The sequence below is a fragment of the Anas platyrhynchos genome, chromosome 4 (genome assembly GCF_047663525.1).
Source record: "Anas platyrhynchos isolate ZD024472 breed Pekin duck chromosome 4, IASCAAS_PekinDuck_T2T, whole genome shotgun sequence".
In the NCBI taxonomy this organism is placed as follows: Eukaryota; Metazoa; Chordata; class Aves; order Anseriformes; family Anatidae; genus Anas; species Anas platyrhynchos.
In genome coordinates, this window is record NC_092590.1 from 24,391,964 (window position 1) to 24,416,684 (window position 24,721).

General features: G+C 38.4%; 1 protein-coding gene across 32 annotated transcripts in view; it reads right to left on the reverse strand.

The window, feature by feature from the left end:
- The window catches only part of TENM3 (teneurin transmembrane protein 3), a 1,327,252-nt gene that overhangs the window by 75,369 nt on the left and 1,227,162 nt on the right, over positions 1 to 24,721 (reverse strand). For all 32 annotated transcript variants that reach the window (XM_072037263.1, XM_072037264.1, XM_072037262.1 and 29 more), the window contains 7 exons: positions 22,816 to 22,938; positions 15,937 to 16,151; positions 9,419 to 9,629; positions 8,815 to 8,916; positions 8,458 to 8,652; positions 6,807 to 7,007; positions 3,723 to 3,908 (listed from right to left, as the gene is read on the reverse strand). In XM_072037263.1, coding sequence (XP_071893364.1) covers positions 3,723 to 3,908; positions 6,807 to 7,007; positions 8,458 to 8,652; positions 8,815 to 8,916; positions 9,419 to 9,629; positions 15,937 to 16,151; positions 22,816 to 22,938 — 1,233 coding nt within the window. The remainder of the gene's footprint in view (positions 1 to 3,722; positions 3,909 to 6,806; positions 7,008 to 8,457; positions 8,653 to 8,814; positions 8,917 to 9,418; positions 9,630 to 15,936; positions 16,152 to 22,815; positions 22,939 to 24,721) is intronic.

Sequence of the window (24,721 nt, forward strand, 5' to 3'; positions counted from 1 at the left end):
GCATGTGTGGTCTTGTATCACACTGAGATGCAGGTTAAGCTTCACAAAGTAATACATGGACGCTGAACCCAGATCCATCAGTGTTACTCCCAGACCAAATAAACAATTGACAGGTGATTTTCCGTAGCTTTGCAATAAACTGTAGATTTAATCTGCTTTCACATGGATACAAGAAATGGTAAAATGCTATGATTTTCTGAGGGAAAAGACAGTAAGCAATTTAGATAGCCTTAAAATGGAATATGTATTTGGAATATATAGTGCCAGTGTTTAGTTCAATATTTTAAGATGCTAAACAAAGCAATGACTCTTGAGTTTCTTTATTTCTCATTAGATTCATTTAATCACAGCACTGTGTAGTGTTTTGGTGAACATCTTTGATGTAAATCTTTGGAAGTATGAGTTCAGAGCAAAGAAAATGACTCACAGGTGTGGCCCACATTAAGTACGGTGTTTACGTCAGAGCTACCCTTTGCTAGAGATGCACAACGGACCAGTGGGTGTCAGCAGCACACATCATGCTTACCACAGTAGTCAAAAAAACCTTGCCCACTTTACTACACACATTGCTTGAAAAACTTGGAAAAATCTAATTCATTTAGTCTATTCTGTTCTCTCTCACAAACCAAATGTACATAACATTAAATGTATATTAAAACCCATTTCCAGTCTTGTGATCCCTGGCCTTAGAGAAATGTTGATGTTTAACAAATGCATGCTGAGTAGCAGATGTCAAAATTTTGTCTGAACAAAAAAAGCAAACCTTTGCAATCATCTATTATTTTGCTTCTCAAAGTCCTGAAGTATTGGAATAAAAAGAAACAAATGGTCTCTGAAATTTTAGAGCAATTAGACTTTCCTTTGGCCAGATTTCCATTTGAGTATCTTGGGAATATAAACAAAAAAACATAATAACTCAAAAAGCAATCAAGGGCGTAAAAGATTTTAGAGAAGAGTACCACTACTATCTTCTTTATATTACAGCAATAAGTTTATGTTTTCTTTTTTTTCCTTTTTTCTGTCCTTTAATAAAAGTCAACTAAAAATACAAACAGTGGGATAACTGAAAATGAGACTGGACAAACAGTCAACATTTAAAAATACATAAAAATTTTAAGTTGAGGTGCAAAACGTTTTTACATTTGAAGTGGCATTCACGCCTCACAAAAAAAAACACATTATGTCTTTGATCCAAATGAGTTATGGACTTTGATGATTCAGTGAACATTCCAGTTAGCACCTCTGCACTTAATGCATACTTATCTACTGCATTCTGTGCAACCAGCTAGAGATCTGGTGGGCTATTCCTCTCCCCAAAAGTGAATAAAGTGCATTGGCCTAAAAATTTACAACTTCTTTGGAATGTTCCTTTCCCAAAGAAGTTGTAAATGCAGGCCATTGCATTTTATGTGCCTTCCAGCTAATACTTGCATCAGACAAACAAATCTGTATTTCTAAAATTTTTCACACTGCTGTAGCTAAACAGTTAATGACTCAGAAATAAGAAAGATGCCCTTATTTCAATTTTGGGGATATGAAGGCAGAGTGGGAGTCTTTCCTGTGCTCAACAGAAGTTAGATAAATATTCTGCTACCAAACTGGGAGTTGTAAATAACAGAAAAATGCTTGGGCTACAAATGGAGGGTGACATTAAAGAGCTGGTATGCATGGAGACATGTTCTGATGTCCTTAGTATTTTGAAATTTATTGCTTAGAGGGAGCTACTATATACTCTAGGACAGGTGAGAGAAAAGCAAATTGACTCTCCATTTACCAAGCTGAGGAAGCATCAATTTTTACTCCACTAAGTAGTAACAACTCTTGGAAATGAACAGTAAAATAACCTGGTTTCTCCATAGCATTGGGGTCCTGAAGAAAACAGCACTAGGAAAAATAAATATTAACAGCAGGCTACAGACTGTACCTCATTACATGTCTTCAAGGCTGTGAGGGTAATATAAACAAATCAAACTATTTTTATAGCAGCAGCCACAAAGTAAACACACATTTGAAGAATAAACAGGTGGGAAGACAAACCTGCTTGGCCAGCGCTGAGGAAAAACTTGTTTGTGCCTAATATGTTGGAAAAATTGCTCAAGAGCAGTTCATCCGTGTATAACTACAACCCTTGAAATGCTGCCAAGGTCAGTGAGACCAACAGCAGAGTGATCTGCTGAGTAATTGCTCGTTGGCAAGTTAAAGCGGTCAAGGGAAAGGTTTTATCCTACTTCTAAAGATTTACTTTATTTTATTGTTTAAAAAGCAGTTCTCTCCCCACCTCGCTACTCACTTTGTCAGCATGTTTTCTGGAATCTCCTCAAAAATATTAACCCCATCAATTCTTCCCAGGGTCCTACACAGTTGCATCTTGCCCCCCGCCACTCCCCCTTCTACATCTGGGCACTCTCATTTGTAAACAAACAAACAAAAAAATCAATTGTGATTTCTTTAAAAATAACTCACAAATCAATCTTACTACTTCACACCTGACTCCCTTCTACAAAATGGAATTTTGACTTGTCTTCCTGGTGCAATGATGTGGGTATCAGTAATAGAGCCAAAACAGACCTTCATTTTCCCTGCCCTCAAAGCTTAGGCCACTGTTTCCTGTGACTGCCACGTACAGCAACACTATCCTGCCTGCCAGCCAAGGCTACAGCTATTTGGGAATGTAGCTTGGGCCTTTTCTCTAGATACTCATGCCCCAGTGATGACTCAGTCATGCCTGCACACTCTGAGTTACAGCCCTTACAAAACATCGACAGAAGTTTAACTTCTCCAGCTTCTTTACAGCCTGTGGCAAAAGAAAATCACGCAATATTCACATCCATCACCCCTACCACTATTAGACTTACTGTCCTATCTTGTGATTTTTTAGCTCTATGGCTATTCAAAATCAACTTAAAAATTATAAGCTTTTGGACAACACTTCCTCCACTTTCTTCTGTTTCCTTAGTTCCCTTATCTACAGGAGTAATCTCCCATGCTAATGCACTGTCAAGCCTTGGGCAGTGGAGAGGATGCGCTGTACATGGGTCATACATACTGTACATAACTGAGTAAGAAAAGCTCCATTAATAAAGGCACAGTAATCTCCAAAGGTTTCCGCATGCTAGAACTAACTCAATTACAGCAACATAGAAGCTGTAATACGGATTACTTCTTCTCAATCTGCTGTATGGAACTGCTGTTATTTACATATAAAAAACTGATATAATTCTTAAATAGAGCATTATGTTGACAAGAAAGTAATTTTGGGTAGTTAGATCACATATTACAAGGTGAAAGTGATGTTTTTGTGCATAGGCAAAATTCACTTTTCAGACCTTCTTCTCCGAGAAATAATAATAATAAAAGAAAAACAAAAGGAAGCTTCATTTCCGAAAGACATTAAGCTATCACATAAAAATAGAAAAGTATAAATTAAAGAAAATATTTATGTTTTAAAATAAGTGTAGGCTCCTCCTCGGCAAAAAGGCAGTTAAAGGGAAAAGATTGAAAAGGGAATTCTTTTCACAGCAAACTAGCTATGAAGAACTGATGAGCCATTATATAACCATTTCCTTTCTTAAAATATCAATTCCTTTACACAGACTGACAAGTGCAAATATTCTGTTTGAAGAAACAAGCATCAAAGTAATACGCTTCTTATTCAGACACAGCCAGCAGTGCTGGCTCTTTGAGTTCCGCACCAAGGACACATTAAAGCATAGCCAGCCTACCAATAGTACAGTGCTCTCCATTCCATCCCTGGCTACATTCACACTTCCCGTCCTTGCAGGTGCCGTGCTCGGTGCAGCGGGGATGGCAGGCCCTCTGGTTGCAGGCTGCGCCTGTCCAGCCGTCCTCGCAGCGACACGTTCCACCCATGCAGACACCATGCGTACCGCAGTCCACCGAACAGATTTCTGGATTTGAGAGGGGAACAGGGGAGAAAAGGAGGCAGAGAGTGCACACAGGAGAGAGAGGGTGCGCATTAATTAGCAGCACTAGATTTTAATTCAACACGTGAAGAACAAGAAAGGCAAAATCTTTGGTAATGAAATCAACGGAATTTACAGTGAAAGGCATTTCCAGGTAGGACCCAATGTAATACGGAGCAGAGTTTTATCTCCATGTTAATACTTAGTTATCCACTAGACTTAGTGGTGCTTTAGTGTACACAGTTCTTCTGTTAGCTCTAAGTAAATTTTATTTACATTTTTTTGAGATCATGTACATCTTAAGAGCAGCCTTTCGTAACTTAGGTTATATGGCACTTAAACCTAGAAGTTACAACATACTTCTAGTGACTAAACATACCACATACCTAGGTCATTGTACATTGTAGGCAAAGATCTACTATTAATGAAAGTTCATTTTAACAAGGTTTCCCCTCCCTACCCTGCTCCCTGTTTTCTTTCAAAGTAAAAATGTGCCATTTCTGACACATTTTTTCATTATAAAGAATCAGCCTTACTGAGACAAATTAGTACTATGCTGACATACTGACACATCTGTTAAATATAAAAGATGATTCTCTTTTACATTCAGTAAATTTGTATCAGTGACAGCTATGAGCAGTCTGATTTAAATAATAGATTGTTAAAAAAATAAATCAACATACAGCAATTTAACTTGTCATTTACGTATAGTAACAGGATCTTGTAACTGATAGAATAATTGAAAAATATGTTAAGAGCCAAAGGTAGACAGAGGCCAAACAACGCATGTTAAGTCTCTGCTAATACAACATGATAATTTAGACTGCCAGATTTTGCATTTACAGTTTCAGTTCATTTAGTCAGACTCCAGAAAACCTTACTTCTGCTAAGCAGACAACAGAAAAAAAGAGAAGCTACAATACAGCCTGAGGGAATTCTTCGGTTCCTTGGCATACAGCTGGTTGTAACCACATAAGAGTATTGCTTCATAAGAGTACTGTATTTTGTTTTTGTTTTCTTGTAAACGACAACAAACAGTTTAGTAATAAAAGGCTGAAATTATTTTCAACAGATTTCAGTGCATCAAAGGTTTCCAGTTTTCCACTCAGTAAGGGTTTGCTTCCCCAGTAGAGGATAACTCTCTGTCTCCAAGTGCTGTGGAACATTAAACACAGTACCAAGGAGCTGTGACATTTCCCATATGAAACAGACCAGAATGTTTCTGGAGAAAGACATCTGTAATCCCCCCCCCCTTCCTATACAGCATTTTATATCTACTTTGAATTAGATTTTTGATTAAGAGATCCAAGATGGTTTGATTAACTTTAGAGTTGCAAAACGTCAACGCAGCTCCAAAAAAGAAAGGTTTATTTCTCTTCAATCTAATCAATTTTTCATTAGGGTGAAGGTGTTTATCAGCTTTTAGCACACTAGCTTTGAGCAAGGTGCGTCAATCTTTGTAATGAACTTATTAATTAGAGTTAATTTAATTGAAGTGGAATTGAAGGGCTAATTAACGGACAAACTGCTGATGAAGATAGAGGAAAGCTCTGCTGATTTCAAACCTATAAACTCCTCTGATGGAAATAACTCATTCTTTTTTCTTCTAGCAGCTTAACAAAATGTTTATGGGAAAGATTTACTTCTTTAGTGTACCAGTCTGAAGGTCATTTTGCACAACTTCAGCAAATAATCTGTGTGTATTTTTACAATGCTCTTTTGTGAGCTTGACAGTTCTGAAGTATCTGAGATCAAAAATATTGCATTTATTATAACGACCAATCATTCCTTGAAAAGTAAGTAGAAAATGGAGGATAACTGAATAATCAAAAACACCGTAATGGACCCTGTATCAAGAAATAGAGGATCTGTGTTTTGCCTGAGAACTACAACAGATCTCTCACAAATAGCCATTTTTAGTTCAAGAAAATGAGATTTTTTTCTGCTAAACACATTTAATAGAAGACACTTTCTTCTCTCTCTCACTTCTTCTTGAATGTTTAGAACTCCGTCCTGTCATTCTCATATACATAAAACATTATGGAGTATAACGGATCCTGGTCAGGAAGTACATTTACTTTAAAAAGACGGTTCCTCATAAAAAAGTTATATTTATTCATAAGCTGGCACAGACCCAGCTAGCCCATGTGTTCAGATTTCATTAACAAAATCATCTGAGTTGTTAGATGAACTGTTTAAGACAAATACATGTCTCACAGTTAGACATGATTTGTCTCTTGATATGTGGCTACTAAACAATATTCTAAAAACTTATATTTGTCAAAAGGCTGCTGTCATAATTATAAATATTTAGATTCTGCTTCCTGGGACAGAAACTTCAGTCATTTTCTCCTATTTCCTCTAAGCTCGGATTACACTTTTAATAAGTACAGTTTCAGACTTCAAGAAGTCCCATTTACTTCTTTACCTCTACCAGCTCCTTCTGCCCTGGCAGCCTGCACCTTTCCTCGAAATCTGTTTAGGATTCACTCTTGCATTTGCATTGCCTTCAAACTGGTATGTCTGAGCAAAGATTTCAAGAAAAATGTCTTCAAGATTTTTTAAACGGACTCTCTAGCTTCACTGCTGTAGTTTCTAACTGGATGTATTAAGATGATACTTATATATATTGTACAAAGAAGATTCTGTAGTTGCATGTGAGCTATCAGGAGAAAGTGGCTAACAGATAATAACAAAGCAATTTCCAAATACTTCAAATTCATCAGCAATTTTGAACCTTTGAATCAATTCACATCTCATGCTAACATCATCTGAAAGGCTTGCATCAGCTTGGCAGGTCCAGTGCTAACACAATAATGTCATTAAAGTGATGCTATCCAGGACATCATCGTTTTACAAAACATGAGTGCTTTTAACCCTTACCATTGGAGCAATCTGGACCTGTCCAGTTGGGGTCGCAGGTGCAGGTACCACTCTCTTGAAGGTAGGTGCCGTGGCCAGAGCACTGGTCCGGGCACATTGTCTTCAGGATTTCACAGTTGCTGCCCCCCCAGCCCGGGTTGCAGTGGCACTCGCCGTGGATGCACACGCCATGACTGGAACAGGCTGGGTCCAAGCAATCCGCTGCAGGGAGAAGAGAAAGATTGGCTTAAACTTGTCATTTCTAACAACAATAATCACCTCTAGGTGCTCACGGCACTGTTGGGCTTAATCTGCACGTTAAGACCTTGTGAAATATGCAGCATTGCACTCCTCTTAAAAGTAAACATCAGTGGCTGAAGCTGACAAATTCACCTTTGCTTCACGGCAACAAGTGAGGAAAAGACAGGGCAGACCAAGGTATCTTGGTGCCAGCCTCCCTTCTCTGGCTACAAGCTAAATCACTCTTTATCATCATTATTGACTACAAGTCCTAGCCAATCTCTGTCAGCATACCCGCAATTTTCTTTGTAAAAAACATATCACTTCCACACCACTTTCTGGTATTGTGAGATCTGTGTGTGCACGTAACTGACTCCAAGACAGTCACAGGCTGCCATTGAGTTAACAAAGAACCTTTCAAGGTTTGCTAATTTTTCTGAATTACAACAAGATTGGCTTCAGGTCTCGGGCTACTGATCTCTGTTTTGCCTAATCACAGCATAACAACTGCCAGAATCCCTGCAACACTTGGTATCAACTGACCTGATCCACTGCTATGGAGTTTTGACAGCTCTACAGGACCCTAAATGTGTTTCAGAAATAAATGAGTTGCATAGTCTCTATCCTTCTTAATTCACTTTAATGTGCTTTAGATGACGAGATTTAATTTAGCAATTTGACTCAATAAAATGTTACACTTGTAGGGTCAATGGTCTGAAAATTTAATTCCAGAGACTTAATTGCATTACTTTGTACGTGGAGATCAATAAAATCAATTTCATTGAGGAATAAAATGGCACTTTTTACTCCCTAAAAAAATAGAATAGAAAATGAACTACATTTTGCAGCATACCAGAAAGAATATTATTATGCACATCTTTGGAATACAAAAATGATGTGTCGTTTTTCACAGTGATGCATTTGAATCAGCACTTTCCACAATGTGGTTGGTGGAAAAGATCACTAACAAAAGCAATACATTAATGATTTATTCTGTACTGTGAAAATTCAGTAAGTATTCTTGAATTCCGACATCTATTTTTTGTGTGCTTTCTTCATACCTCCCCAAAAAAGTAAAAACTGGCAAAAAGATATCATTAGTGAGAACTTTCACATTTGATCCTTATGGGTTCCTTCCAACTTGGGATATTCTATGATTCTATGATTACTTGAGGGTAAGTGAGGTATAATAATTCTGTAGTGATACTAATTCTTCCAAAACTTGATTTTTAGTATTCTAAACTGATTTTTGAAGAAACACCATACGACGGACGTATTTCAGTATGTGTAAGATTTAACGATAAACAGGCTTCTTTCTCCTCCTGGTATTAGTGCATATGATCTAGACCCGGCAAAATCAATAGTGCTGGATGAGCCAGCTGGAAACCTGACCAACAACAGCAGGTGCTGGGGTAAACATTTACTTGTTTACCTTCTTCACAGTTTTCTCCTTTATATCCGGAGTTGCAGGCGCAAGAGCCCATGATGCAAATGCCTCGGCCCCCGCACTGGGGATCAATGCACTGCGTTGCAGGCACATCGCACTCGGTGCCCTTCCAGCCGCTGTAGCAGAGGCAGCGTCCCTTGGAGTACTGCCCGTTGCCGCTGCACAGGACTGGGCAGGCTGCTGTGGAATAAAGCACGACGGAAAGATTCGAATTGAGTTTTTTTCATCAACGCTTCATAAACAAGAACATGTATGGAGCCTGTCACATGCCAATTTCTTTCCTAATGTATTTGTTTTCATGCTTGCTTAGACTGACTTGGGGAGAGGATTGGGCTGAGGTACCTCTTGAACAGTCGGGGCCCAGAAAGCCAGGAAAACAATGGCAGGATCCAGAAACGCACTCGCCGTTACCATGGCAATTCCGGGGGCATTCCACCACAGACTCTGCAGGAAAAAAAGCAGGATCACTCACCGGCCCCACCGCGCTACAGTGCCTTCCACGCGAACCGCTGCTGACTGACAGCACGCCCCGGTTCTCGGGGAAGGGTTAATGTCCGCTTTGTTTGAGGAGCATGCATAGCTGTTATTTTCTATAGCTGCTGCCTGTAATATCTCATGACTTTACACGCCAACAGGAAGGCTCCAATTATAATGGTACAAGAAGATGAGCTCTATACTCAAAGTACAGCTCTGTGCTGCTTAACAAAGACTTGGCGACAGCGTACTCCTTTCAAGCACTGCTTTATAAGAAGGTACATAGCTTGTTCCTTAGACCAATTAAATAATATATATATATTCTGCATCTGTTTCTGAGTAGCAAAAGAAATGCTATGAACTGAAAATCTGTGAAAAAAGATCACCGGACTACAAAATCTTATCTGTAGATTGCTAAAAACTTCACAACCAGAGCCCAGCTTTTGGTGAGAGCTTTGAAGATGATGCTTACCTATAATGATGGTATTGAAGGACACCTGCTCTGCATTTTTCCCATCGTTATAAAAGGCCAGATGCCAGATGCCGGAATCCAAATACTGGATAAAACCCGCTTCGTGGAGACTGACAGACCTCGTCTGCCGACCCGCTCGCTCCGACTCGAGCAGGTTGCGCTGCTCCCGTGCGATCAGCCGGCTGCCGTCCAGGAGCTCCACGAAGTCATACTGCAGGGGGGAACAGAGGGAAGCTTGACATACAGCTGTGCTCATCCTTATAGCAAGGGCTTTTTTGGTGACATGAGTGCAGGCCAGTGAACCCATTTCACACACTGGGTGGAGGAAAACATCAGCTGAAATAAATCTGCAGTCACCACTGCCACCCGACCTACAGGTGAGCGCTGACTTTCCACGCTCATTACATGTGCATGGATTAACAGTAATACCCATCACCAACCATCTGTTTGGCTTTTTATTTATTTCCATGTTGAGGATTAAATTGTCTGCTCAATCGCCATTTCAGACAGTTTGGAGTTCAGAAAGAAGAAGAGGAAGAGCTTTACTTCCACTCCCTCTAGCAGAAGCCCAAAAGAGGAAAAGGAAAGCATAAAGAATGACAACTACTGAAAATGACAAACTGACAAAAAATGGAGGTCCCTCAGGTCAACGTGTATATCATTTTGCTGAAACATGAAGTTCAAGAGCATTACTGCTTGTGGTGGAGAGCCTCTGCTGGCCCTGCTGAGTCTGCTCACAGTCTCACTTCAATACACGTTTATTGTACACGGGGAAATGTTACACATAAACCTTCAATCTTTGCACGTGCTTGAGAACTCTCTCAAATGGAATTACATCCAGGGCCTATTGAAGTAAAGGCCAGGATGCGAGACCACTGATTCACCCGAGCTAGGATAACATCGGTTACCAGGACCAGAACACTGGTTTTATGCCCTGACTTGTGGCCTTCATAAACTGTGCCTAGGACAAAAGAAAACACGATAGCCTTTGTCCCAGCATAGGGCTTAAGTCCCTGTTCTCTTCCCGAAATTGCAGGCTTGCAGGTCAAAATTCACTGGTATTGTAAGAATGTTCCTCCACAGTAATCAGATTTACCTTCCAACCATTCAGGATGTGAAAGAAATGCATAGTTACTATGCCTCTATCAACACCTGAGACACCTTCCCAGCTATGTCTGAGCAAGCAGAACAGAACATAAATGCGATTAGTATGTGCAGGAGCCAGTACCTTGATGTGCCGTCACTTTGTACGTGCAGCACCACATGAAAATGAATGCAACTGTTTTGGGAGAGAGCGATTATTCAAAACCAGTCAACATTCTCATTTGTCAGAGAATTAAATATTTATATTATTATGCTTGAGAGAGAAAAACAATTTTGTATTTTTTTCCCTCCCACTAGACTCAAGAACACTTCTTCCTGCTCATGCTGTTCACTAATATTTTTAAAAAGAGAAAGCCCAGGCAGTTCTGTGCTTTAACAAGTCATTTATGGACATTAGGAGTGACCTTGTAATTTGTACACTGCAGAGGGTCATTTTTATGTAGGACAATTTCAGCTAAAAAACATATTTCTGATACAGGAGCAAATGATTACACTACCTGATTGACCACAAAGAGTATATTAATGGCTGATGAGCACAGTACAATTAGTGACTTTGTATCTGTAACATAATAAGGGCAGATGTTGTTACCAGAGCACCATTTTAGACTACATTTAAAAAGCCGTACAGAGGGGAATTTACTGTTCAGTCTGTCCCCCAGCAAACAATAATTGATCTTAACCCTTTTAAAGGCCTTTTTTTTTTTTTTTTAATGTAGGACAGAATAACAGAAACAGACTGGGAAAAACAATTATCTTCATAAGCAAAAAACATACTAATTTTATTTCCCTCCTATGATGCTAAATTAATTACCTTTATATTGAGTCTAAATGTGCTGGTTTGCCCTAGTACTCCATTCAGTTTTGCTTTAAACCGAAGTCCTTTTTTTATTCTTAAAGTCTCTTTAAATAAACATATTGATTCTCTGGCTGCAATGAAACTGACATTTTTAGAAAGTGTCACAAAGACTTTCAGGCTTGCATTGATTGGGTTCTGAATGGACAGCCACTGTCAATTATTTCTGGTTGATTTATTTATGATTCCCCAGAAAGAGAGAACTATGCATCTCAGACTGGTCTGTGACACACACAGAGGCTGTGCTTGAGACTGATAATAGGTACCTAAGGAGAACAGAGAAACAAAACCAAAAACTTTGTCCTGATTACAATAATATCGAAAATGTTTCCTACATGCTGTATTCATAATATTTTGTACCGTGGGAGTGAAGGAGAATTAATTTTGCTGCATTGTGTTATTACGTTGTGAAGAAATACTAACAAACGAATGGTTTCGATACAGCCCATCCTGTTCCAAGACAGGGCTGTGAACTTACTGAGATCTCTCCCAAGCTCATTTCTGGCATTCTTTCATTATGGCCATTACAGTGGTAGGATAATTAGCATCAGAAGGTCATGCAGCTATGGAATGAAAGACTCCAGTTTCGTTTTACTGTTTGGTTTAACTGGATACAACAAAGACGTAGATAAACAGGTGAAGGGTTTGGGAAACAGAGGTGGAGAAAGTGGAAAATGTCACATGCAGGTTTTGCATATGGAGAGGAGGCGGATTCTCATCAAAGGACCTAAGCTTTAAGGAGGGAGCTAAGGAAGATGGTGGTGGTAACGCACGCAGGGTATCAAAGGCATGTGAGCAAAGATATTGGATGGGGACAGCTGGTACAGAAACTTTATGAATGCTGGCAGGGTGCAGGTAGTAATCAGTTCTTTATTATTTGACACAAGATCTGAAAATTCAAACACTGACGTTTGAGAAACAGGCAGCAGTTGCTCATTTGCATAAATTTTGCTATTAGCACTTGTCACTCTGTGACTTGGAGATAAGAGTAGATAGCATTCAAGAGACGCAAACATAATGTGATATATGTATGGGTGAGATCCTGCTCTACGAAGTCCTCATGAAACAACCCTAACTTTACACATCTAGAGAAGGGCTCTGAGCCAAGTTGTATCATTCTGGAACGAGATCAGGGAGCTATGGCAGACAGTTCTTAGGAAATTTCAGTTCCACGATTAAAAAAAACACCAAACAGCAAAAAACAACAACAACAACAACAAAAAAAAAACACAAAACAAACCCCATCAAAACGAACAAAAAACCCAGCAGACAGCATTAAGGCACTCAACAAAACCATGGCAGCTCATCATCAGCTGTATTCTGTGCCATTCTGGCCTCCCCATCTCAAAAGGCTACAATAAAACTGGAGGAGTTCAGAAAAGCAAAAAGATGATCAAAGGACTGAAGCAGTTTTCATGCAAAGAATGATTGAACAGGCTGGAAAAAACACTAGTCCTTCACGACACTAGACATCTACAAATCATGGGTGAGATTGAGAAGAAATTATTGGGAAAATCTACACTGTCTCCTCCAAAAGACTACCAGCTGGGTGTCAAAGTAAAGCTACAACGAAGCGGTCTCAAAACACACTAAATATATCATGCAAGATGTATAGCTAAACTGTGAAACTTCTTGATGCAAATGTCACAGATGCTAAAAGCTTCCAGGGGTTCAAAGGTAACTAGGAAAAAAAAAATCTTTCAAAGGTTATAAAATATAAAGACAGGACCTTTGACTCAGGAAGTCCTTCAGCCTTAAAATGCTGGAGGCCAGGAGTGTATTCTAGGAAGAATAACTACAAATCTGTCATGCTGCTATATTAATCTCTACAGATCTGCTAATGGCCAGTGTCAGAGACAGAATATTGAGTTAGATGGGCCTTTGATCAGACCCCGCATGGCCATCCATGTGTTTTTCTAACATGCTCCTATGACCCTTGGAGCTTATATGAGTAAGCTGCCTCACCCAACGAAAGGATGCCGCACAATTAGCTGGTAGTCTGCCGCTGCTGGCTGCGGCTGGCTCACAGCGAAGAACTCTGTCAACACAAGCTAGGAGGGTTAGGGGAAATAAGAAAACAATGAACAGATTGATGCTTGCAGCCCTCTCAGTGTTCCATTTCATCAGATGTCCTTTAGCCTTAATCCTTTATTTTATATATGTAAGCTAATTTGGCAAAATATGTATTTTACTCATAGAAGCTGCACTTTCATCATGAAGACCCTGATGAGGACTTTGTGTTGTTGCAAAAAGGCTTAAACTGTTGAGAAACATTTCACTCAACTCTTTTTCCCCCCACGTATATGTACATGGCTATCTGCCCCCCTTCCCCTCCTGCCCCAGCTGCTCATTATATACCTGTGTTTTCAGGAGATTACATAAAAGATAGTTAATCTCTGGCACCTAAACCAGACATGACTGGAGTCAGGCCTTAAAAACATTCTGATAAACCCTGTACCCTAGGGAATCTTCAGCAGTCCTACAAGTTCACCAGGGCTGCTAAGTAAGCATGCCTAATTTGCCAAGGTATCAAGTGTCAGTCAAATGGTTTGTGAAAAATACTCTAATTTTATACCAGACAAAAATAGGACAAGAGAGCTTGACCTATATCCTGGGAACAATATATCCAAAGTCACAGAATCTACAGAAGATGTAGTAGCAGGATTTGTGCATGTTTCTTTCTGTTTTATCATACTTAAACGTGGATAAGCACCTGCATAGCAGGAATCCAAGGGAAAGGAGTCTGTGTAACATCGATGATGGGAAACAGATTTAGTTATCTTATTTTTCAGAGTTTTTGGATATAGGGCACCCCTATCTCAATCTTTTGCCAGGATAAGGAATCAAGGAAGGATCATTTCTCACAGAAATATCTACTTACATAACTTCTCATATAAATGCAAAGTCCAGATCAGCTTCTTCATTTTTATTCATTCTTGCCACACACGTATTTCCCTAGCTCCTGTTATTATTGTTATCACTGAGATGGCATTTGTATTCCAAACCCCTATGTCCATTGGCTGATAACTCTCTGAATCAATTTTCTTTGAGCTAGAATTTCTCATGCTTGTTGTCAGCCTAAGGGTGGGTGTTCAAATGTGAAGGTCTGAAGAAAATCCATGTAATAATTTTTTATGAGGACCAAATTTTTAAATAAACATAAGTGCATTTTCTGCATTCAATAACTTGTTTGTAGTTTAATGGAAACTAAACTAAAAACTCAAGCTAATGTAACATTTGTAGATTTCAGTTGCAAGAAAATCCTTTGCTGGCTCTTTCTACATAATTTGCGGCAACATTTCATATGAGTATGAGACAGTACCTGCTAAAAAGGTGATACAATTAGGAATATTTCTATGCTCTAGGCCTTTTAAAATTTATGCCTAAAGAAATAACTTTCAGTAATGTAACAACATATTAATCAAAATGAAAAAATAAGGATCAAAGAGAGAAATTGAAATTTGCAGTTTTCAAATTTGAAGCTGCAACTGTGTATCGGGTATAATTAGCCAAACTTCATTCCAACTATCCCATTAGGCTAGTATACTGAGAGCTGTGTTCATGGCAAATCTATACACTTAAAAAAATCGGTAAGATATTGCGTAATTCTATAAATGGGGTAGAAGTGCACGAGCTCAACTCCCTTTTCTAGTGGAACAATGGTTCAGAGCCAGCACTTGGACTACCATCCAGCTGAAAGCAATCTGAACGTGGAGGATCTTAAATCTTAAAAATAAGATCCGAATACAATTGATTCCAAAATACCATTTCAGACAATGCTTCTCCCTTCCCCCTGCCAATCCTGCCAGAAGACTATTTATTCTTTTCTGCTTCAACACTTCTCTAACTATGGATAAACATTGGTTCTTTGTTACTAGGCAAGAGCATAATCACATGCAGTAAAGTCTCGCTAGAAACCTTTTGAGGAGTGAGCAGAGTAAATCCTTCTGGGACACTTATGAACAGTTTTAAGACAGTTCAGCTGTCTACTGAAAACTGACACTTTCACAACCCCAGTTCACTCTATCTTCATAAGCACATATTACATACTTTTCCTTTTATGTATTTATTTAGTGAACCACCAAACTGTAAATACTGCAGTATTTGCTTGGAGCGCAAACTGAAGTTTCCTTAAAATACTCTTTTTGCTTGGAAATTTGGCAAATGCAACCTTTGCCATGCACACATGACCACATGTATGACCATAGGAAACTGTATTAGTTTGCTTATTTTTTTAAGGATATGCCTATACCCTAGAGAAGAAAAAAAGTACATATAAATTCTGCATGAAACAACCCCATATGTAAAGCATCATCATTGCTCACAGCATTCATGCAGCTTGTAAATAAGAACCTTTCACCCATCCCCATTATATACTTTAGATCCCACCACTTATGGTATTATGTATGTTTTGGACATCACATGAGATCAATAAAGTATAAAGATTAAAAATCAGCAAAATGGAAAAGCATGTTATCCCGAGGAATAAAAAAAAGATACAAAAGATACAGACTATCAGTTTTCAATAATGTATCATACTTTTAATGAAAGCAGTTCTCACCTGAGTATGTGAGGGTGGTAAGCCTTTTCGGCCATATACTCCGATCAATGCATCTTTCTGAAGGGATATATTGAATTTTAGAAATTGTGGCTGATCAATGAAGAGTTGTGATCTCCAGAAAATCCCAGGGGGGACTTCTTGTATTGCTCTTCGGCCTATATCAAGTTCTCCAGAATCTATAGTGTTGTTTTCTTGTGCAAATCCCCCTAATTTTCCTGACAGGTTGGAATAATAAGAGAGAAAAAATTAGTATTCTTTTTCTGTTCTCAATCACCCTTCATGTGAACTGTCAAATATTTAGAACCACCTCAGATAAAATGCTACTTGACAATCTTTCTCAATGTAAGGTCCCAGGGAGTTCACTGATTGAGAACTAACAAAGCAAAGACAACACAAGTATCTATCAAGTAAAAATACTGCAACTTCCCTGAGCACCGGCACTACAGAAACTGTTTTGGGATCTACACTAAACAATTCATTTTTGTCAAGTGTTTCAAAAGACAGTGTTTGCCAGCAAAAAGACTTATTCTAAAAAAGTATAAGGAAAAAGGGAAACGCAGCAGACAGATTGCAAGATAAACAGATAAACCTAACCAGTCAAGAGAACTAATACACACAGTCTTCTCTAAATCAAATATTCTAGCAGGTATATACAATCCTAGCAATGCCTACTGATCTGGTTCTCTATTTTAGGCTTCTTTTTTTCTCTCCAAAAGGAAGGAAATGTTTCTTCCTTTGTTGTGCCTACATCCTGATGCCTTCACTCCCCATAAAGCCTAGGTCCTCTGTGCTCCTTGGCCTCAGCCCCAAGCTTGTTACCACCTTCTTGACCATGCTGTCTCCTGACTACAATGACATAGTAATATGTCAAAGTCTGGTACTTCCACTGTCTTCCATATTACAAATATGTATTTATCCTGAAGACCAATTACTAGGAATAAGAACATAGTCCTGAAGGGTATTAATGATTTTGCTTTAGGAAGCATTAATGAAACTATCAGTTAGCCTTAAGAGCCAAGAGGTGATGCTCTGGAAACACTCAGAAGTAGAGAGGAAGATGCTAATGTGCAATTTTGAATGCTAACACTGAAAAACTGGATTACCAGTTGTGATATTAAAAAGAATGTCACAAAATTCACATATCCACTACAAACACTTCTTATTTGAGTGGATAAGTTGCAAGCAAGAATGACTGTATTTACAGTACAGCTCGGGTGCAGAACAATATCATCTGATCTGCAATAGTCTGTGACCTGCCAGTGAAGCGCTGTCAAGTAAATGGATGGGGCAGAACTGTTACAGACCAAGCTGATAACTCTGCAAGGCACTGGGCTGCATGCTAGGGATAGCACAGGTCTGTGACAGCACTGAGATCCCCACGTTGTCCCTGGCTGCACTGCACAGGCATACTTTAAAATCCAACAAAGATTATAAGCCTGTCTCAAAGTTCACTAGCAAACAAATTGAGGCTTAGTTGTAAGAGCATCTTCCACCTGCTAGACTTACAGGAAAAGAACTAGTAAGACTTATACACTAAGAAAGTGGCTTGAATGAACTGCCACCATCCAGGTTTAAGACTTGGGATGCCTTAGTAAAGCTTGCATCAAGCTTGTCTGTGGCTGAAGGCTCAGACCTGATGCCCAGGCTCAAAATCCACGTTGTGTGGCTGCACACAAGTGCTCTCTCAACCTGGTGCTAGGGTCAAGGCCTACTTTGACCCAACGGAAGCAGCGCTGTCAAATCTAGGCTAAGCCAAAAGATTTGCCTAAGATTTTGCCTATCAACACCTGCCAGCTCTGGACTATGCAAGCAATGCCACATTTAGACAGCTGGCTCATCAAGGTGAGCCTTGTGTGAAGCAACATAAAGGAGAATAGAAGTGTAGTCACAAGCCTGTAGTCAGCTATGTTTTTTACCAATTCACTTCCTTTCTTCAGCAGGCAGTCTATTATAAGGACTGAACTAAACCCATCTGAATGTGATAAGCATGTTCAAGAGATGCCGGCTTGTTTGCGTACGAGTGTTGTAAAGAAGTGACAACGCTCTGTTGCTGCCCTGTCGTCTATGTTCAAATTCTACATTATTCATCATTTGAGCGAACAAACTGACACAACCTTTTTGCAAACATTTAGACTTGGAAAAAAAAAATGATTAAAATCTGAAATGCCAGGTGAGGTCACAGATTGATCCTCGCCACTTTTTGTGCATCCCAGATGAGGAGAGGCTGCTTTTGAATTAAGCAGCTACAGAAGCACTACTGAGAAGCCTTGAGTGGGGGCTCCTATCAGCATCAGGGCTACGCTGCAACACTGCTGCAGTCGCTGAAAATGTCTCACTTACAGGATCATCATATTGATCAGCGTTCTGCTTTCAAGAGACAGTGAAATATCTGATCTTGGAAGAAACATTTTTTTACTCTTTTCAGGATGACGTTGATGCTTTTCTAACTTTGGAGTTAACCTTTTGTGATATTTATACATTACGCTAGAAGATAGATCTCGATTTACTATTTCAGTTCATTTAAAGGTATGTTTCTTACAACTTCAAATAAATCCAAGAGTTGATGGCTGGTAATCACTAAACAATATATATTTGTTTGCAGTATTGATCTACAACTTCCCCTATTTGTATATTTGAAATGAAAAACAATGACCTCTTTATACCAGTAAGAACAGATGAACTAGATAGCTTGAATAGGTGCTCTTTTTCAAACAAATGTTTTGCCCAGCGTGTCAGAAATGGCTATTACTGGACTTCAGCAATTATCCTTAGCAGGTAATGATCTTATAGACTCCCATTTTCTTCATCAAAAACGGTACTTTTACTCTGTAGCCACATGCCCCTTTACTGCCAAACTACCTCTCTCAAAGTCATCACTAGCTTTTTGTCCTCCTAAGAACAGGGCACTAACTATTCTTTTTCCCTCCTGGGGAAAGAGGAATAAGAAAATGTTAGTAGTTTCATCATTTTCTTTTCACATTCTAAAATGGTACCAGTTCTTACACAGAGCTTTAAGTCCAAAGCTTTAAATCCAAATATGAAATGTCACATTCATTCACACAATTCCATAATGACAAAATAGTCCAAAGATGTTTTCCCTTTCATTTTACTTCTCTACCACAAAAAAATTATTCTTTTCCAGCCCCTCATGAAAAGAAAATAAAAATACCAAAAGAATTTATAGGTAAATAATAGTTATATCATAATTTGTACTTACATTGCTAGAAGTACTATTATTTAATCTAAAATATACATTATTTTGCTGTATCACATACTATATATCATTATATTGAGTACTCATGAGATAAACAATCCAATGCATTGCAGTTAATTAATAGATAAAATATTTGTTATATTTCTTATTTGCAAATTCTGTTTTGACTGTCTGAGGTTAGAGTGGACAAAATCCTGAGCTGAACAAATATTTAAAGCAATAAGCAAAACTCAGTTATTGTACAAGAAAAACAGTTCACAAAATCATGAAAATTACATGAAGCCAAACTCCCTCTCCTTATCTGCAAACATTCTAGGGATTCATACACAAGATATTCTGTAAAGAATTGCGTATCCATTACAGAATGAAAATGAATGCATAACCAAAACACAAAAAAGCTGAACAATAATAGCTGTATAGTGTCACATATAATATCATTTTCCATCCTTCATAGGCAGCACTAATTAAAATATTAGGTTGCAAAGCTGGATTTACAGACAATCAATAGTATATTCACCCATTCCGTTGAATAACCTTGTATTCAGATCTTTTTTTGTGAGACATCACTATATATCTTTCTGCAACAACTATTTCAACAAAAGAAATCAAAATACTCCTTAAATACATACTTTTTATAGAAAAAAATCAATATAGCATCTAATTAAGAAGTTACTATACATTCAATTAACATGATATACTGTAAACAAAACAAAAAAGTGCAAGGCATATCAGTTACATTTCAGTCAGTATACTCTCAAAACCTGCATTTAAGTCACCCAGAAGAAATGCCTTTTTTCCCATTCCCTTTTTTCTCCCTTGCATTTAAAAACATCAACAACAATGACCACAAAAAACATGTTCAATTAAGCATAAATTAATAAAAGGTATTTCTGAACTGCACATTGATTTATACAACATAAAATAAATACAGCAACATATGAGGTGTGAGTAACTATTAGAGCACTATGGTTAAACAAATTTTCAGCTCTGTGCTTTTTAACCTTTCTTTTCTATTGCCTAGTTATAAAAACAGATGAAGCACTGATACACTTCAAATAAGTGGTGTATGTGATCAAGCATGGCTTACAAAGTATTTTGGAAAACCTAAACTGAACTGCCCTACAAAAATTCATCATCTCTATACAAAATACATATTCTTATGCTACCTTATGCAGCCGTGAATCATGCCTGTCTAGATAAGCAGGTGATAGGTTGCCAGCAGCTTACTCTTCATACAGAGAAAAGCATTGGGAGAGAAAGAAAGGAAAAAAAAAAAAACCACTAAAAAAAAAATCTAACAAACAAAATCTTTGGAAAAGGCTTGTTCAGAGATTCAAGCTTCATTTAACAAATGATTTGCATCTAAGGATGATTTAACATGCTTTTACTGTCAGTTTATGACTAGCTATTTCTAGGTAAACCACAGCCGAATTTTCTTCAAGGGTCATAAGAATGCGTTTTAAAGTTTAAGCTTTACTAATTCATCACACAAAGTATCTGTACTTGTGAATGGCAAATGGCTATCTAGGATCTAAGCCACCCATTTAAGGGCTATGATTTTCTGACCAAAACTGGCTCAGGACTATTCAAAATTTACGTGAGGGAGACTCAAGAAAAATTAATGGCCCCCGTAACAATGAAAACTTCTCCCATGTGAACTGGTGTATCGAATATTACTGGTGGCTGAAGAGTTGGGGAGTACTGAAAGCTGTATGGCTGCCGAGGTATCAAAATCAAGGCCTTATTGATTCTTCCTTACAGTTTTCAGTAACTAGTGTGATAGCACAGGGGCCCCCTCATTAAATTTCCTATCTAGTCATCACCACGCTTTGCCTTCTACTTAACTTTCCTTTTGTGGTTTAAAATGTGTATTCTTTGGTCCATCTGTTGCTTAGTATTGATGTATGCTGATAAATGACCACTTACTATATTCTGCAGAGGATAGCATTTTAGCAGTGGACGAAATTAACCCTATTTTCTTGTATAGTATTTAAGGACATAAGGAAAGAAAAAAAGGATTCGATGTATTTGTTATTTCCATTTATCTTTGAGGCACAGTATAACAGCTTTTAATTTGTAAAAAAAAATAAAAATGATGAAGGGGAAAAACTAATTTATATTTATAAAATATTTACAAAAATAAGTGTACATTTAAAAAAAATATGTATATTTAAAAAAAATAATCTTGGCTCCTCAGAGCAGAAGACAGCAGGATGATGAGCTGTCACTGCAGCATCAATATTCATTAACCATACAGTAGCTTTTTGCTATTCATTCAAAACAAGTAAGAACACAGAAAGAGATAATGAATATCTAAGTGCAAGAAAAAGGCGGTAGGGTAAAGGAAATGAAAAAGGAAAAAGTCCTATTGGAGAAGTTTCATATGCTTAAAAAGATGTGAGAAAAAATGAACTGAGCTGTATCATTTCTATAACTTGGAGCTGTGATAACTTGAAAATTTTTCAAGATGTCAAGTGCTGGCAGAGGCTTCCTCCTCCTCAGTGGTAAGGAGGTCAGCTCTACCTTGCGAAAGGGAAAATGGATTTTTCTGTAATGAAGCAAATACCGCATTCATCAACCATTTAAATCAAGTTTTCCATTCAAAAACTATTGATTTTAAAGCCTCTGTTAGCCAAAAGTGCACAGGCTCTTAAATGTTTTGAGAATCTTAAAGGGCAACATGAAAAAGGTCGATAAAAAATAATCCCTTTATGTGGTTTGTATTTTAAAAGCTCCTACAACAAAATTAATAAAGTTTTTTTTTTTTTTTTTGATTTTATATATTGGCTGGATGATTCAGACTCAATATTATACGCTAGACATTTTTAGATAACAAATGAACATAGTACACATGACCTATTATGTTTCAGAGAGAAATAGAGAAAAAAAAACACCCTCATTATCTACAGAAAAAAACAAGAGGCATTCTGTAGCAAGGTCATCGTGCCATAGGAAGCTCCTTGGTCATGAGTTGACTTCTACACACAGCTAACAGAGAAGCTTTGAAAAATATGCAAATCCCCCTGTGGAGCCTCTTCTGGTGCTGATCCTTTAGAAAAGGGTTGATTATGTCCCTCTGTCACAGAAAAGGCTTTGGTCTGAAGACTATCCAGAGCTCAACAGGACTCCCAAAGTCTGAATCTTGTGTCAAGTTCCCCTTATGAAATAGCGTGTTCTGTCACCTTGGGCACCCTGGCTTTCCTGTGGCCATTTCTGCAGCCTGGGAACCCTCAGGGAAGATGGTCTGAGCCAGCCTCAGCACCAACTCGCATCCTCCAGGGACCCCACAAAAATCATTAGGTTATCAAGGATTTTGGAGTAAGAGGTTTTACTTCTTTGGGCATGACAAGAGGTTTTCTGTCCTTACCCAATACTGCATGTAAAATCCCATAAGAAATTTTGGCTGACAGTTATCTTTCCTAATAAGATCAAGATTATCACTGAAAATTAATAACTACCTTCACATGTTAGGTTAGGTATTCTTTCCAATTGAAGTACAACTCCTGTTTCGTATCTGCATGCCTGTTTAGAATTACTATTATTTTCAAGGGCTCTGTACTTCCATTTAAGTATAGAGTTTTGAAGGAAAAGTCTGGTGATGTAAACCAAACACAAAGCAAGGAAATACCTTGAAAGGAGGAAAGAAATTGGTGTGCTTCACTTACCATTTTCTCCAGCAGGTACTGTTACAGGATGTGTTGGCACAGTATCAGAATTCACTTTTCCATTCTCAAAGGTATCGTTTTCAGTTTGCTGCAACTGCCAGTTGAGGCCAAACAGATGCATTGCTGGTGGTGAAGGATACAGGTTATTTGATGCTCTTAACCACAATGACAAATCACATAAATAATGGCTTTCCATGCTTTGCAGCAGAACAGAAAGTCATACATTAAAAAATTAAATTACAGGAACAAGCATTCAGAGACTAATAGTTCAACTTAGCAGTGGCATTAAGCAATTACTACCACTGTCCTTTAATGATACAGCGCTTTTGGAGAATACAGCTGACAAAAAGCTCACCAGTCTCATTTTGAGTCTTTTACTGGTCCCAAATCGATGTTCAAAAAGATAGGCAGTAATTATGCCCTTTCCTCTTTTTTTTTTCCATTTTTGATCCTTCTAAAGAGACAAACCATTTAAGTGAGCTCCTAAGTGACCTACTGAAATAAATGATTTCTTCAGCAGATGGATCTGTTCTGGTTAGCCATGAAGAGGAGAGGAAGAAGGGTGCTGTGGGCATTATAGGGCTAACATATGACTTTACCACTCCTTTCCATGCTGTCACCAACACACTGTGAAACCTCAAGTTTCGTGTTAATCCCGTATGCTAGTCTACAGCACAAGGCCAGGACCACTAGTAGGGCTGGAGACACTGGGTATTAGCTGCTGTAGTAATGACAGTGTGCAAGGCAGGTTTCTGAAGTACTTAATTCTCCATAATCCCCTTGGAGATTGTCCAAAGCCACCTGGACGTGGTCCGGGGCAAGCAGCTCCAGGTGGCCCTGCCTGAGCAGAGGGTTGGACCAGATGGGCTGCAGAGGGCCCTGCCAGCCTCGGCCGTCCTGTGATTTTCTACTGCCTGCCTAAACTTTTAGAGCAAAAATATGGAAAACCAATTCACCTTAATGATATACTATGATACACATAACATATACAACCTGTTGCCGTCTGTTTGCTGGTTTCCTTCTCTTCAAATGACTCTAGGACACCACCAAAATTATTTTTATTATAATTACTATAATTTCCTTTGGGATAACATGGATTTGCTTGTTATACAAGAGCTGTTACATCCAAAGATGAAATAGTATTTTGGTGCTACTGAGGAATGAAAATACACTGGAAAATTCTTCTGTAATGATGTATTTGAACTATTAGTGCTGAATACAAGGAAGATGATTCAGAGCATCTTGTTTCTTCTCCTCCTTCTGTCCCTGGAATAGATCACTGCTATAGTCGATGTTACTCATTCCTTCTATCCTAATGATAAGCAATTCTTCATTCTATTTGGTTTCATCTCTAATCTTTCAATCTCTCTGTATTGACCATGGCAACCCTTACTTAAGACAAACAGACTGCAGTGTAAGTTTAGTTAGGGAGACAGCAAACACTGCAGAATTAAGACCCTCTCTGCCAGGTCTTTGCCTTAAGCTCAGCACTAACAAAACAAACAAACAAACAAAAAACACAGAATGCAACCGAAGACCTATTACTGAATGCTTCAAAGACTGAAATCCCCACTAGAGATGACATATTCTCTTTGTTCCAAGTCTCTGACTCCACTATTACTCTTCTTTCTCAGACCTTAAATTGCCTGTCAAAGTCTGATAATGTAGAATGTTCCCTGACCCTAAAACCTTATTTCTTTTTTCCCCTCCCACCTCTTGTTAAAACACAAATCTGACCACCACCATTTCTGGCACGTTGCTAGAATTAACCATTATTTCGTCCCTCCCTCAGCTGAAATTCTTATTTTTGTATTAATCATCTAATGAATTTACCTGTTTTAATATATTTCATCAAAGTCTCTAGGGTCAGATTCTACTATCTGTTATATCAGTTCACTTCACTGGC